The 13020-nt window shown below is 33.9% G+C and overlaps 1 protein-coding gene across 1 annotated transcript; it reads left to right on the top strand.

Annotated features, from left to right (window-relative positions):
* The first annotated feature begins 1111 nt into the window (after positions 1–1111).
* Positions 1112–12484, top strand: LOC132721447 (ileal sodium/bile acid cotransporter-like). Its single transcript, XM_060705754.1, has 3 exons — positions 1112–1834; positions 2341–2512; positions 3046–12484. The coding sequence occupies exons 1-3, from the start codon at positions 1223–1225 to the stop codon at positions 3741–3743; spliced, it is 1482 nt and encodes a 493-aa protein (XP_060561737.1). The 5' UTR covers positions 1112–1222; the 3' UTR covers positions 3744–12484.
* Positions 12485–13020: the final 536 nt, after the last annotated feature.

Below are 13020 nucleotides of genomic sequence, written 5' to 3'. Positions count from 1 at the left end.
CCTGCGATCGACCTATTTTTCCATTCACATCTGATGTTATGCTTCACATCTGGTGCAGCGGAAATTCACATATAATTTTTACCGATGCTCATTTTTGAGATTCATATGGGGTTCCATCCCCGTGCATATACATGCACAGTGCGGTAACTGGAGTGCAGGTATCAGTTACCCGCACTCCAGACAATGCCCGTTGATTGGCTCATTTTTGCTGGGGTTTACATATTGTGACGGCAGAGAAAGGGAAAGCGGCAGAAATATCATATTCAGATGCTCGATCATTGGTTACTTTTTCCCGGGGTTTAAAATTGTGACAACAGGGAACGTGTTTTCATGTTTTGACTATGATACAAAAGAGAAAGAACATCAAAACACTCGGCAATCTGATTTATACCTCGGGGGCTACGTCCCCTCGTACAAATCAGATAGCCTCGTACGTGTTTCGATGTTCATTCTATTACATATGGACATATTTTGAAATTTTACAAATGATTACTGTATAGTAAAGATCTATTACGGTTCTTATAATATAGTAATCGTCAACTTGCAACCACTGGTAGCTCTACCAAAGATAATAAATTTTATTTCAGAATTCATGTATTATTAGGAAAAATCTGAACGCACCTTATATAACATTTTTAAATTGTGAAAATAAATACACATGCAGATTTTATTAAAGTGGCTTTGAATGTAGGCTACATTGTTTTTTGCATTAAATAAAATTTAAATCATCTCTCTACTTCTATGCAAAGCTTTATTGAAAACCCGTGTTTTATATCAGGGATGCTTGTATATGGTATACATCCCTGTTAACATAATGCAATACGCGAAATCAAATTACTTTGAATGAACCAAAGACCCTTAAATGAACCTAAATGAACAGCTAGAGATCTATTTAAAATACACACATTTTGGAAAACACAATTATCAATAGATAAATAAATACTAAGACGAGACAAAATTATGTGAAATATTCAATACAGTAACCATGGATTGATGTTCAAACATACAATTTTAATGAAGTGAATTTCATATATATCATAACGTTGCCTGAAGCTAATTCTGTGGTTGAAAATATGTGGTGACGAATACGAATGCATTTTTAAAGAGTTGTACCCCTTTGATGATTTGACAGCCGGAAGTCAGGTTTAGCACATTAATTTAGTGTCAAATATTTAATAAACTACTTATTGCTGAAAAACAGTGAGGAGACATTGCGAAAATCATGGCTTGTCCTGTAAAACTCTTTATATTGTTCATGTTGAATTTTGTCGTTTCACTTTATGGGACTGTTTCTGCGAACAAAACAAATCCTTATTATGTTGAAGTTGAACCGCACCAAGAATTTCCACTTCACATCAAGGATAATGAAGAGCAAACGCTGACATTCACATTCAGAAATTACCAAGGAACCGTATTTAGAATTAAGCCAGTCATATCGGAGCCGGATGTAGCAGATGTGTACATGAATGCATCGGAAAGCTTAGAACCAAAAGAGACAGCAAATTTTACCGCAAAGGTCAAAGGGTCTTTTTTAGGAAAAACTTTCCTTAGGATGTTTATCAACACGACACAGGTTAAGGAACCTGAAAAATATGACCAGGGTTATTCTTATGAAGGCGAAGAATGGTACGAATTACCAGAAAAGTATGAAATAACAGTGAGTCGTGTGGAAGGTGCCCTCAGTCATTCATTTACTGGAATGGTGATTATTTTAGTGTGCCTCGCAAATGTTGCTATGGGTTGTAAGACGGAGCTTTCAGTGGTGAAAGAAGTATTGAAGAGACCAATTGGACCATTGACTGGCATGTTTTCACAGTTTATCCTTATGCCGTTGGTATGTTTATGCTATAATGATAATCTCACACTATAAGAATCTTACACTGGCTGCCGGTACAGACCGGAATATCTAGCTCCAGGGTAACTATTTATGGCGGTAACGAGGCTCTGTCGAGTCTCCGCTTAACAGTTACCCAAAAGCTAGATATTTCTGTATGTACCGATAGCCGGTTTTCTTGCATATTGCATATCAATTATTTTCAGAACATTGAGGATTCTTATCACAACAGGGACTTTGAATACTTTCATGTGAGAGAGATATCCAACTAGCTTACAGAACATCAATGGTTCTACTCAGGTGCCTGTTCATGCCTGAAATAATGCACAGAAAGGCACCTGAGGTCTTCCTCCGCCATATGACCTAAAGGCTATTCTGTGTAGGTGCCACATAAAACCCAACAATTTTTTTTTCTAAATATGAAGGTATTCTTTGCTAAATACATGATTTTAAATTTCTGTTCTTAAACTTATTGCATTAAAATGATTCTTAATTTTATGTTTCAGATTGCTCTTGGTGTTATATTCATGTTGAAGTTTGACCCTGCTAACGCTCTAGGTTTCTTCGCTATGGCATGCTCTCCTGGTGGGTCAGCTAGCAATGCATATTCCTATCTGCTTGCTGGTGATGTCTCTCTCAGTGTCACTATGACATTGTGCAGTGTTCTTCTTTCTCTTGGTAAATATTCAAACTGAAATATGAGCTGTGTCATGACAAAACCAACATAGTGGGTTTGCGACCAGCAAAGATCCAGACCAGTCTGCGCATCCGCGCAGTCTGATCAGGATTAATATGCTGTTCGCTATCAGTTTCTCTACTTGTAATAGGGTTTGTAAGCGAACAGCATTGATCCTGATCAGACTGTGCAGGCTGGCCTGGATTCATGCTGGTCGCAAACGCACTATGTTGGTTTTGTCATGACACGGCTCATATATACTTTTTTTGCTCATTCCTTCTAAGTTCTTTTGGTAAATATTCGAACTGAAACAAATACTTTGCATGTTCATTTTTTCTCTTTAATAGTAAATATTGAGACTGAAATATTTATGTTCTTATTATAATATAAATTAGCTTGATAGCTTGTTTTTTTTATTCTTTTTCTTAGTAAAATATTCAAACTGAAATATGAATGTTTTGCACTCTTCTTGATTAACTTTCAGATTTTATTACACAATTTATACTTTATAAATGTAGCTCGTTTATCTTTACAGGGATGATTCCACTTTGGCTGTTTACTGTTGGAACAAAGGTGCTATATCAGACTGAGGTGCAAATTCCTTATGTAAACATCCTTACCTCCCTTGTTGGTCTAGTTATACCTGTTGGTATTGGTATGGTCATACAATGGAAGAAACCAAACTGGTCCAAGTTGATCATCAAAGGCCTCCGTCCACTTATGGTCATCTTTTTCATATTGGTCTTCACTGTTGGTGTCTATTCAAATCTGTACATCTTCACATTGATGCGTAACAAGCCAGAAATTTTACTGGCTGGGGCACTCGTTCCATACATCGGATTTCTGTTTGGCGGAATGATGGCTATCATTACTAGACAGAGTTGGAAGAGGGTGCGCACCATCGCCATTGAGACAGGGATTCAGAATACAGGTATAGCTATTGTTTTGCTGAAGGTGTCCCTACCACCGCCGGATAACGATATAAGTATCGTTGCCCCAATTGCTGCCGCGATCTTTACACCAATCCCCATGCTGGTTGCGATAATTTGGTATGAAATCTACAAGAGGTTTTACAAGAAGAAAACAAATGAAATGTACCTAGACGACCACGAGGGTGAGAGCGATATAGATGCCGGGAAAGAGGGTATAGACGGAACATATCACAAGAACGGAAACGGAGAAAGCAAGAAATATATGGAATTAAAAGTCAACAATAACATGAATGAAATTTGAAAATTTGTCAGGGTTTTTTGTTTTTCAAAATAGCCAATATATTTTTTTTACTAAAATTAAAGAGTATAAAACAATATCTAATAAGATATTTAATGAATGTTAAAATTTTGCTAAAATGAAATGTAAAGGAACAAAATGTTATGCTGCTTTTTTAAGAAGGATTTAACAATTTAGCAATTATTTCATGCATGTACTATTTGCTCTTGAAGAAAATACCATACATAATTTCTTTTGACATTTTTCTTAAATTATTCTTGTTCAAAATTCAAAACACTTAAAGAAGTTGATATATAGCTTGATACACTTTAAGACTTTGGCCTAAAATTTGAAACACTTAATTTTGGGTAGTTGTTTAACAATTATTTAAATTGTGTATAGATAGAGCAAAAAAAAGAATGGTTATATTTAAAACCAATCTCTGAATTTTAATGTAATTGAAGTACATTAAATGTAATGATTATCATGAGCTGTTTGGGAATACATGTAGTTTGCTTTAAAACTGTTTGCATTTTGTACATAAAACAATGTTTTTGTTAGTAAAACAACAAATATTTGTGTTAAGGATATGTTAGATAATTTGAAGATGGCAGTTTTAGGTTAATTTTGAATATTAACAATAAGAATGAAAAATTAATTTTGATCTCAAAGACACATGCCTTTATTATACAAATAATTTGAAAGCTATACTTGAATGTCCTTATGGTCAGTGATTTGAAAGCCATACTTAAAAGTTATTCAAAACTTACAAAATCAAATATTTAGTTGATAGAAGATACTTATGTTTGCTATATTTTTAGAGAAGGTACTTTTAAGTTTTCTATTTTTTATATTATTAGGTATATTTTTTGTTATAGATATTGTTAATCAGATTTATTTGTACAGGTTTTGTTGATTATATACGGAATATTATGTTGTAGTAGCTTTCTGAGGCATTGTATTTTGCTACGAGCAGCAGTGGAAAATTGATCTTGAGATATCAATTTCTAACATTGCGAGTGGAAAAATACATAGCCTCAGCATAATTTTCATTTTATTATATACCTTTTCATTTTATTCAGAAAATGAAATGTAGTTGTCAAGAAATAAATTCATGACTGACAGATGAATTCGTAATTCTTGCAAAATTGGCAACGCCTTTAATAATTTTGGTTCCCATTTCCAAATGCAATGTCATAACAAAGCCAAGATCGGAACCAACATCATAAATAATCCTACACTTCCATAAATGGTACCGTATTTGTCACTAACATAATACGGAAATTTCTATCTGTTGAAGCGTATTTGGGTCTTCAAGATTTGCGTGTATTTTAGGGAGAAAATGTATAGGTATATAATAAGATGACATTGTGTCTTACAAGAAGTTGATATTACATATAGAGTTGTATTTAAAGCCTAGAAAAGTGTTATTTTGGAACCTGTGGCAAAAAGGAACACTTTCAGTTTGAGTTGTATGTAACTAGGTATGAGTTAAATTTAACTTGGTACCAGTTTAATGTAACTTGGTATGAGTTTGATGTAACTTGGTACAAGTTTAATGTAACTTGGTACCAGTTTAATGTAACTTGGTATGAGTTTAATGTAACTTGGTATGAGTTTATAATAATGTAATTTGGTACAAGTTCAATATGTTACTTGGTATAAGATAAATGTTACAAAGTACAAGTTTTAACTTGGTATGAGTTAAATGTAATTTGGTACAAGTTTAATATGTAACTTGGTATGAGATAAATGTTACTTAGTACATCATTCTTAATATAACTTGGTACCAGTTTAATGTAACTTTATAATAGTTCAATGGAACATGGGTACAAAGTTCATGTACCTTGGTACAAGTTAAATGTAACTTGGTATCAGTTAGATGTTAATAAGTTTGAGTTAAATGTAACTTGGTATCAGGTTAATGTAACATGGTAACACATTTTAATGTTACTTGGTACATGTTAAAAGTAGCTTGGTACATGTTATATGTAGCTTGGTACCAGTTTCATGTAACAAAAGTTTATGTAACTTTGTACAGTCAAGTTAAATGTAGCTTAGTACAAGTTAAATTTAACTTCAAACGAGTTAAATGTTACCGTATATGAACGAGTTAAATGTTACCGTACATGAACGAGTTAAATGTTACCGTATATGAACGAGTTAAATGTTACCGTACATGAACGAGTTAAATGTTACCGTATATGAACGAGTTAAATGTTACCGTATATGAACGAGTTAAATGTTACCGTATATGAACGAGTTAAATGTTACCGTATATGAACGAGTTAAATGTTACCGTATATGAACGAGTTAAATGTTACCGTATATGAACGAGTTAAATGTTACCGTATATGAAATAATAACAAATGTAATAGAGCTAGTCTTTTCATCACATAATGTTATTAAGAAAATAAACCGACAAAAATGTCTGTTTTACAGGTCCTTTTAACACTTTCAGTGGTAAAGAAATACATGATAGTTATAAACGTACACAAATTCATACATGATGAAATCAAATGTCATGCTGTAAAAAACTTTGTACTCAACATTATGTAGCAGGGTGAGATTGGTATAGTTTTTGTTTATTCTTTTCTCAGTTCCATCCTAAGTTAAGTCAAAAGAATTTGCCTGTAAATTTGAAATAACTGGTAGTTACCAAGTATTAGAAATAAATATGAGCCGTGCCATGACAAAACAAACATAGTGCGTTTGCCACCAGCATGGATCCAGACCAGCCTGTGCATCCGCATCCCTGCTATTCGCTGTCAGTTTATCAGTATCAGTACTTGTAATAGAGTTGTAAGCGAACAACATGGATCCTGATCAGACTGCGCGGATGAGGAGGCTAGTCTGGATCCATGCTGGTCGCAAACACACTATGTGGGTTTTGTCATGGCGCGGCTTTATGTTGTTTGCTATTTAGAAATACTGGCATTATTGAGCTGTTCTTACGAGTATATAACAAGTTTTCAGGATAAAAGCAATAATGGTCCAATGAAAAACTTTGTTAATTGTTGTAATCTTATTTTGTTTAATTTTTTTCTTTGCTGCCACAAATCATTATTTTTTAGCTCACCTGTCACAAAGTGACAGGGTGAGCTTTTGTGATCGCTTTTCGTCCGGCGTCCGTCGTCCGTCCGTCGTCCGTCCGTCGTCCGTCGTCCGTAAACTTTTACTTTAAATGACATCTCCTCATAAACCACAAGGCCAATTTCATCCAAACTTCACAGGAATGTTCCTTTGGTGGTCACCTTTAAAAATTGTTCAAAGAATTTAATTCCATGCAGAACTCTGGTTGCCATGGCAACCGAAAGAAAAAACTTTAAATATCTTCTTTTAAAAAACCATAAGAGCTAGAGCTTAGATATTTGGCATGAAACATCTTCTAGTGAGTGTCTACCAAGTTTGTTCAAATAAAAGCCCTGGGGTCAAAATTGGCCCCGCCCCGGGGGGTCATTGATTTTCCCTATATGCATATAGTGAAAACTTAACAAATCTTCTTTTAAAGAACTCAAAGAGCTATGGCTAAGATATTGAGCATCAAACATGTTCTAATAGGTGTTTATCAAGTTTGTTCAAAGAAAAGCCCTGGGGTCAAAATTGGCCCCGCCCCAGGGGGTCATTGATTTTCCCTATATGCATATAGTAAAAACTTAAAAAATCTTCTTTTAAAGAACCAAAAGAGTTAGAGCTAAGATATTTAGCATGAAACATGTTCTAATAAGTGTCTACCAAGTTTGTTCAAATAAAAGCCCTGGGGTCAAAATTGACCCCGCCCGGGGGGGTCATTGATTTTTCCCTATATATGCATATAGTAAAAACTTAAAAATCTTCTTTAAAAGAACTCAAAGAGCTATGGTTAAGATATTTAGCAACAAACATGTTCTAATAGGTGTCTACCAAGTTTGTTCAAATAAAAGCCCTGGGGTTAAAATTGGCCCCGCCCCGGGGGTCATTGATTTTCCTTATATGTGTATAGCAAAAACTTAAAAACTCTTTTTTGAAAAAACCCAAATAGCTATGGTTAAGATATTAAGCATGAAACATCTTTTAGTGAGTGTCTACAAAGTTTGTTCAAATAAAAGACCTGGGGTCAAAATTGGCCCTGCCCCGGGGTCATTGATTTTCCTTATATGTGTATAGCAAAAACTTAAAATCTTCTTTGAAAAAACCCAAATAGCTAGAGTTTAGATATTAAGCATGAAACATATTCTAGTAAGTGTCTACAAAGTTTGTTCAAATAAAAACCCTGGGGTCATAACTGGCCCGGCCCCAGGCGTGTCATTGTTTTTAACTATATGTGTATAGTAAAAACTTTAAAAAAATCTTCTTTTAAATAGCCCAATGAGCTAGAGCTTAGATGTTTAGCATGAAACATTTTCTTATGGGTGTCTACCAAGTTTGTGCAAATAAAAGCCCTTTGGTTAAATTGGCCCTGCAATGTTGGGGGGGGGGGGGGGGGTTGGGGCGGCCTATATACAGGTGAGCGACCTCAGGGCCATCATGGCCCTCTTGTTGTGTTTAACTGTTGTTGTTTTTTTCTCAATTTCAAAGTGTATAAGCAGGTCAACTTAATTACTCTAAAATACTCCATGTTATTTATATCGTGATGAAATCAGAACTACAATGTACATATGTATTTAAACATTTCATGTTGAAATATCTGAAGAAGATTTTTTGTTTTTATCAAATCAAATGAAAAAAAAATTAAGGTTGTAAATTAAATTTTTTACAAATTCGTTAATTTTGTGCTTTTATTTTACAATTTCAAAGGAAAATACATGTAACATGAAAACTTAATAGTTTCATGAAAATTCATGTGTTGTCTTTCACAAATCAAAAAGGCCCGGGCCTCTTCACAGTTTTAGAGGAAGAATTGCCCAGATTAATGAAAGGAGTCTTTTAATTGTTGTCCCTTTTGATGATTGTTTTAAGTGATATACCTTTATACCTTGATACTTTTTTAACAAACGTTTCAAGTGACTGTAACTATGTTCAAACTGCCTGATAAAGATCTGAATTTACATACATAATGATGATAGTTAAACTGTTTTACATATATTTTGATATTTACACTACTTATTAAATCAGCATTTTATTTCATACATAGTTCTCATCCATTTTTTTGTTTTCACTCTTTAGTCATGATACCTTAAAAGCAGCTGAGATATCTCTGATTTACATTTTGTATTTCTAACTTTTTATAGTATTATTATTATTTTCCTATATTCAAAACAACCTTTTTCATGATGTTCTTTTTTGTTTTCCTTCTCCTATGTTTTCCTTCTCCTATTGATTTTTATAAACCAAAATGAGCCATGTCATGACAAAACCAACATAATGGGTTTGCGACCAGCATGGATCCAGACCAGCCTGCGCATCTGTGCAGTCTGATCAGGATCCATGCTGTTCGCTATCAGAATCTCTACTTGTAATAGGGTTTGTAAGCGAACAGCATGGATCCTGATCAGACTGCGCAGATGCGCAGGCTGGTCTTGATCCATGCTGGTCGCAAACGCATTACGTTGGTTTTGTCGTGACGCGGCTCAAATAAATGTTTGAATTTTAGTGTTCATAAAGAGATTGCATAGAGTTATGCTAAGATGGCATCTAGTTCACACAAAGATGGTAAAAAGTTCATGCAATTTTATGGCATCAAGGTTTTGCAAATGTGACAGTTTTATTTCAAAGATTGCTTAAAATTTGTGCAAAGATGGCAAAAAGTGGCTGCACATGGCAAAAAGTGGCTACACAATGTGCCTGTCTTTACCATGAGCTCTGCAATCAATTAGTTCATGGAAGATAAGTTGTTTTTCTCTTTTTCCTAAAATAATTAAGGCATGATACGGACGCCTTTGGCCCTATTCCACTAAAGAAAGTTTAAAAGATTGGATAACTGCATGGTATATACATGTATGTACATACAATTACGACACCGGGTCACGGAAGTATGATAGTTCTTACTGTTTGCATGTACTTCCAAATACCGCTACGGCAATTAAATTAGTAACGATTAAAGCATTTTTTTCACACATTTAAACGCATTCAAAGGTTGTTTGAACACTCGGCTGTGTTATTAACAAGGTGTCAAAATAATCGAAGGACTTCGACTTATTTGTGGGAAATTGTACTAGATTTATTCTATAAGGACCACGAAAAAACTTCGACACATCGAAAAATTCGACACATAAAATCTCGACTCATAAATAGGTTTTTATTTGAAATATATAAGAGAAAAAATCGGGACTTTCATTTTACTTCGACACATCGAAAAAATCGACTAATCGAAGTTCGACTCATAGAAGTTCTACTGTATATAAATATGTTCTACATGATTACATTGTTTTATAATACTGATTATGTCGTGTATAGAACATGATGTTAAAGGTTCTATATTTAAAAAAAAATTGTTTGAAGAGGTCATGTTTAAAAACATGTGTTAGTTATATTACTTTTTTACTTGTTAAAAATGTTTCACTTGTTAATTTGTTCAAATGTATATGGTTGTAATTGGGACTAATCCCGGTGGGTATTGCATCTTCTCGGACACCAGGGTTTGTCAGAACATGGTACTAAATTTGCATACATAGTGCGGGATTAGTGCCACCTACAAACATGGTATATTGTTCATAAATCATTGATTAAAAACTTGACTGTTATTTAACCACTAAAATAATGGTAATAAGTCTTTTTTTGCTGGTTATTACAATTTCTTAAATAAAATTAAATTTCTACAGTACCCATGGGGACAGTCTGACATCAGTTGTTGAAATGGTATATATACAAGACAAGGTTGTTACATACAGGGTATCATTTACAAATTGTGAGTAATATCTACAAGTTACACTGCCTATTTCCAACATTGATTTCTATGTTAAATGTAGGTATAGTTTTTTCATGCAGTTTTTGCATCCATTGAACTTTTCCAGAACTGAATTTTGAAGTGATCTTTATTGAAATGATTGCTTCGATAAAAGTATTAAAAAATAAGCAGCCAATTATGCTACGTGTCAGTTCAGGGATACTTAGCGTTAGACCAGGTAAGACCCTGGATATAGTTATTTTAGAAAATCAGCGAAAAAATGATTGTTTTAATGTGAATATTGAATTTAAATAAGTTAAATAATTAATACCGTGCTGTATTTGTGTCAAGAAGTAAAAAGTATCCGAGATTTGATAAGGAGCAAGTTGGGGATGGGCTGGGGGTGAAAGCTGTATGGTCTGCCACCCAACCCCAATTACTCCAATGTTAATGTGTAAGACTAGTCTAGAAGTGCTGGTTGATCATTGGTTAGTCCAGTATACAGTAATGTACAGGTTAATCTGTATGAGTTGTCATAGTTTTATGTTTTAAGATTATCCTAGTCATCTACAATACAGATAAACCTGTATCACTTTTATAAAGTGTTATACATACATGTATTTGAATAACATTTATGTACTGGTATATATTTTTATGTACAGTGCAACCCTGTGAAGAGCAACACCCCTGAGAAAGACTAATACTTTGGTTGTTGCCGAGAGGTGTTGCCATAGAGAGGTTGTACTGTACATGAAAATATATATAAATGTTATTTGGAGCAGGATCTTTCAAATAGTAATTTTGAAATTTGAAAGACCCTGTTTGGAGGCATGTTATTTGGACGTGTTACTTTTGGAAGACTTTGTACTGTTGTTGTATAGAAGTTATTGTTCTCCTGAGGGGCTGCTTTGCAGACTGAGTGTATTTTATTTTTACTGTTATTAAGCATTATTGTATATAGTTTATAACTATATGGTCTAGTTAAAACTGAATTCTTTTTATTTGTTTAACACAAAGTCAAGGGTGCCAATATTAATAAATTTCTGCACATTTACATAAACAGCCTTTATTTTTTGACTGATGTATTTTATATTTGATAGGATGATAACTTGCATCCTTTTGACTTTATTTTGTAAAACAAACACAATTTTCAAATACTCAGGCTGTGAATAATGGGACAGCATTTAAAGAAAATAATGACAACATTCACTTATTGTTAGGGCAGATATAAGCTCTGGGGTGTGCATTTGGCACTTTAATTCTTCTATACTACATTACAATGTATAATTATGTACAATTCGTAGATGGTCATGTATATCTTACAATAAAGATATAAATGTACATGTATTATTTAATTATAGAGATATATTAAACTTTGTTCTCTCATGGTATAATGCATACAGTTTAGGTGCCTCTTGGGTCTTTCACTGTTAGTATAGTCTTGAATGAGGCCATGCGGTCATAATAGTGCTTGTAAAATAGTTTAACCTTTTACCACCATATATGTAAAATGGTTTTACCCAGTTTTGAATTAGGAACAGTCCATTCAAAGTCAAAGGGATTTCAAAAGCAAAATACAAAAATCGAGGTAACAGCATTATAAAGCCTGGTCAGACTGCAGTAGGGCCTACAGGTTAGTTTGGCTCTTAAATGCAATTGCGGCATTCCATATCCGGAGATTGACGGAAAGGGCCGAGAATATGCGATTGCTCTTTAATGGCGGCAAATGCTACTCATTTCCGGTTCCAACCATACTTTATAATAATTATGTTAATTTAAGACAATTAACAGTTCCCACTACTGGTGATATTGATTATAATTAAGTCGTTTGTAGAATCATGTATTCTGTATTTTTTGCAGTGCCCGACGAATACGAGGTTACTTAAAGTTACTTACATTTGACTTTGTATATAATATTCTGAAAACCTGTTGTATCTGGAATTAAAAGTAATGATGAAAATTAGTGTTCTTTTATAGCCTTACTGGACAATTCAATATCTGAAAATAATGCTTTTTAGCTCACCAAAACATAAGGTTCAGGGTGAGCTATTAGTATCACAGCGGGATGCTCCGCCGTCCGTCATCATGCGTCAACAATCGTCTTCTTCTCTGAAACTGCTGGGCAGATTTACTCAAAGGGACCCGGCACAGTGTTGGGATAGTGTAAAAAAAGTAATTCTAGAAAAAAAATTATACTTTATATATAATATACAATGTATACAATATATATATATTTTTTAAAAATTGCTTTTTTACACTATCCCAACACTGTGCTGGGTCCCTGTGGATTTACTTTAAATTTGGCTTGTAGCATCCTTGTGAGTCACACTTGAATTTGCTCATGTCATTTCAATTGGCCCAAATTTTGTCTGTAGCATTCTTGGCATTCTTGGGTAGTCTTTTATCAAGTATGCTCATATAAAATTGATTGGCCCCCTTTAGGGGCCGCTAAAGGCAAAATAGAAATACCTTTAAATGTCTATTTCTACAGAACTA

The sequence above is a fragment of the Ruditapes philippinarum genome, unplaced genomic scaffold (assembly GCF_026571515.1).
Source record: "Ruditapes philippinarum isolate M1 unplaced genomic scaffold, ASM2657151v2 ctg1766_1_1_1_1, whole genome shotgun sequence".
NCBI classification, from domain to species: domain Eukaryota; kingdom Metazoa; phylum Mollusca; class Bivalvia; order Venerida; family Veneridae; genus Ruditapes; species Ruditapes philippinarum.
This window is presented reverse-complemented; position numbering and strand designations above follow the sequence as displayed.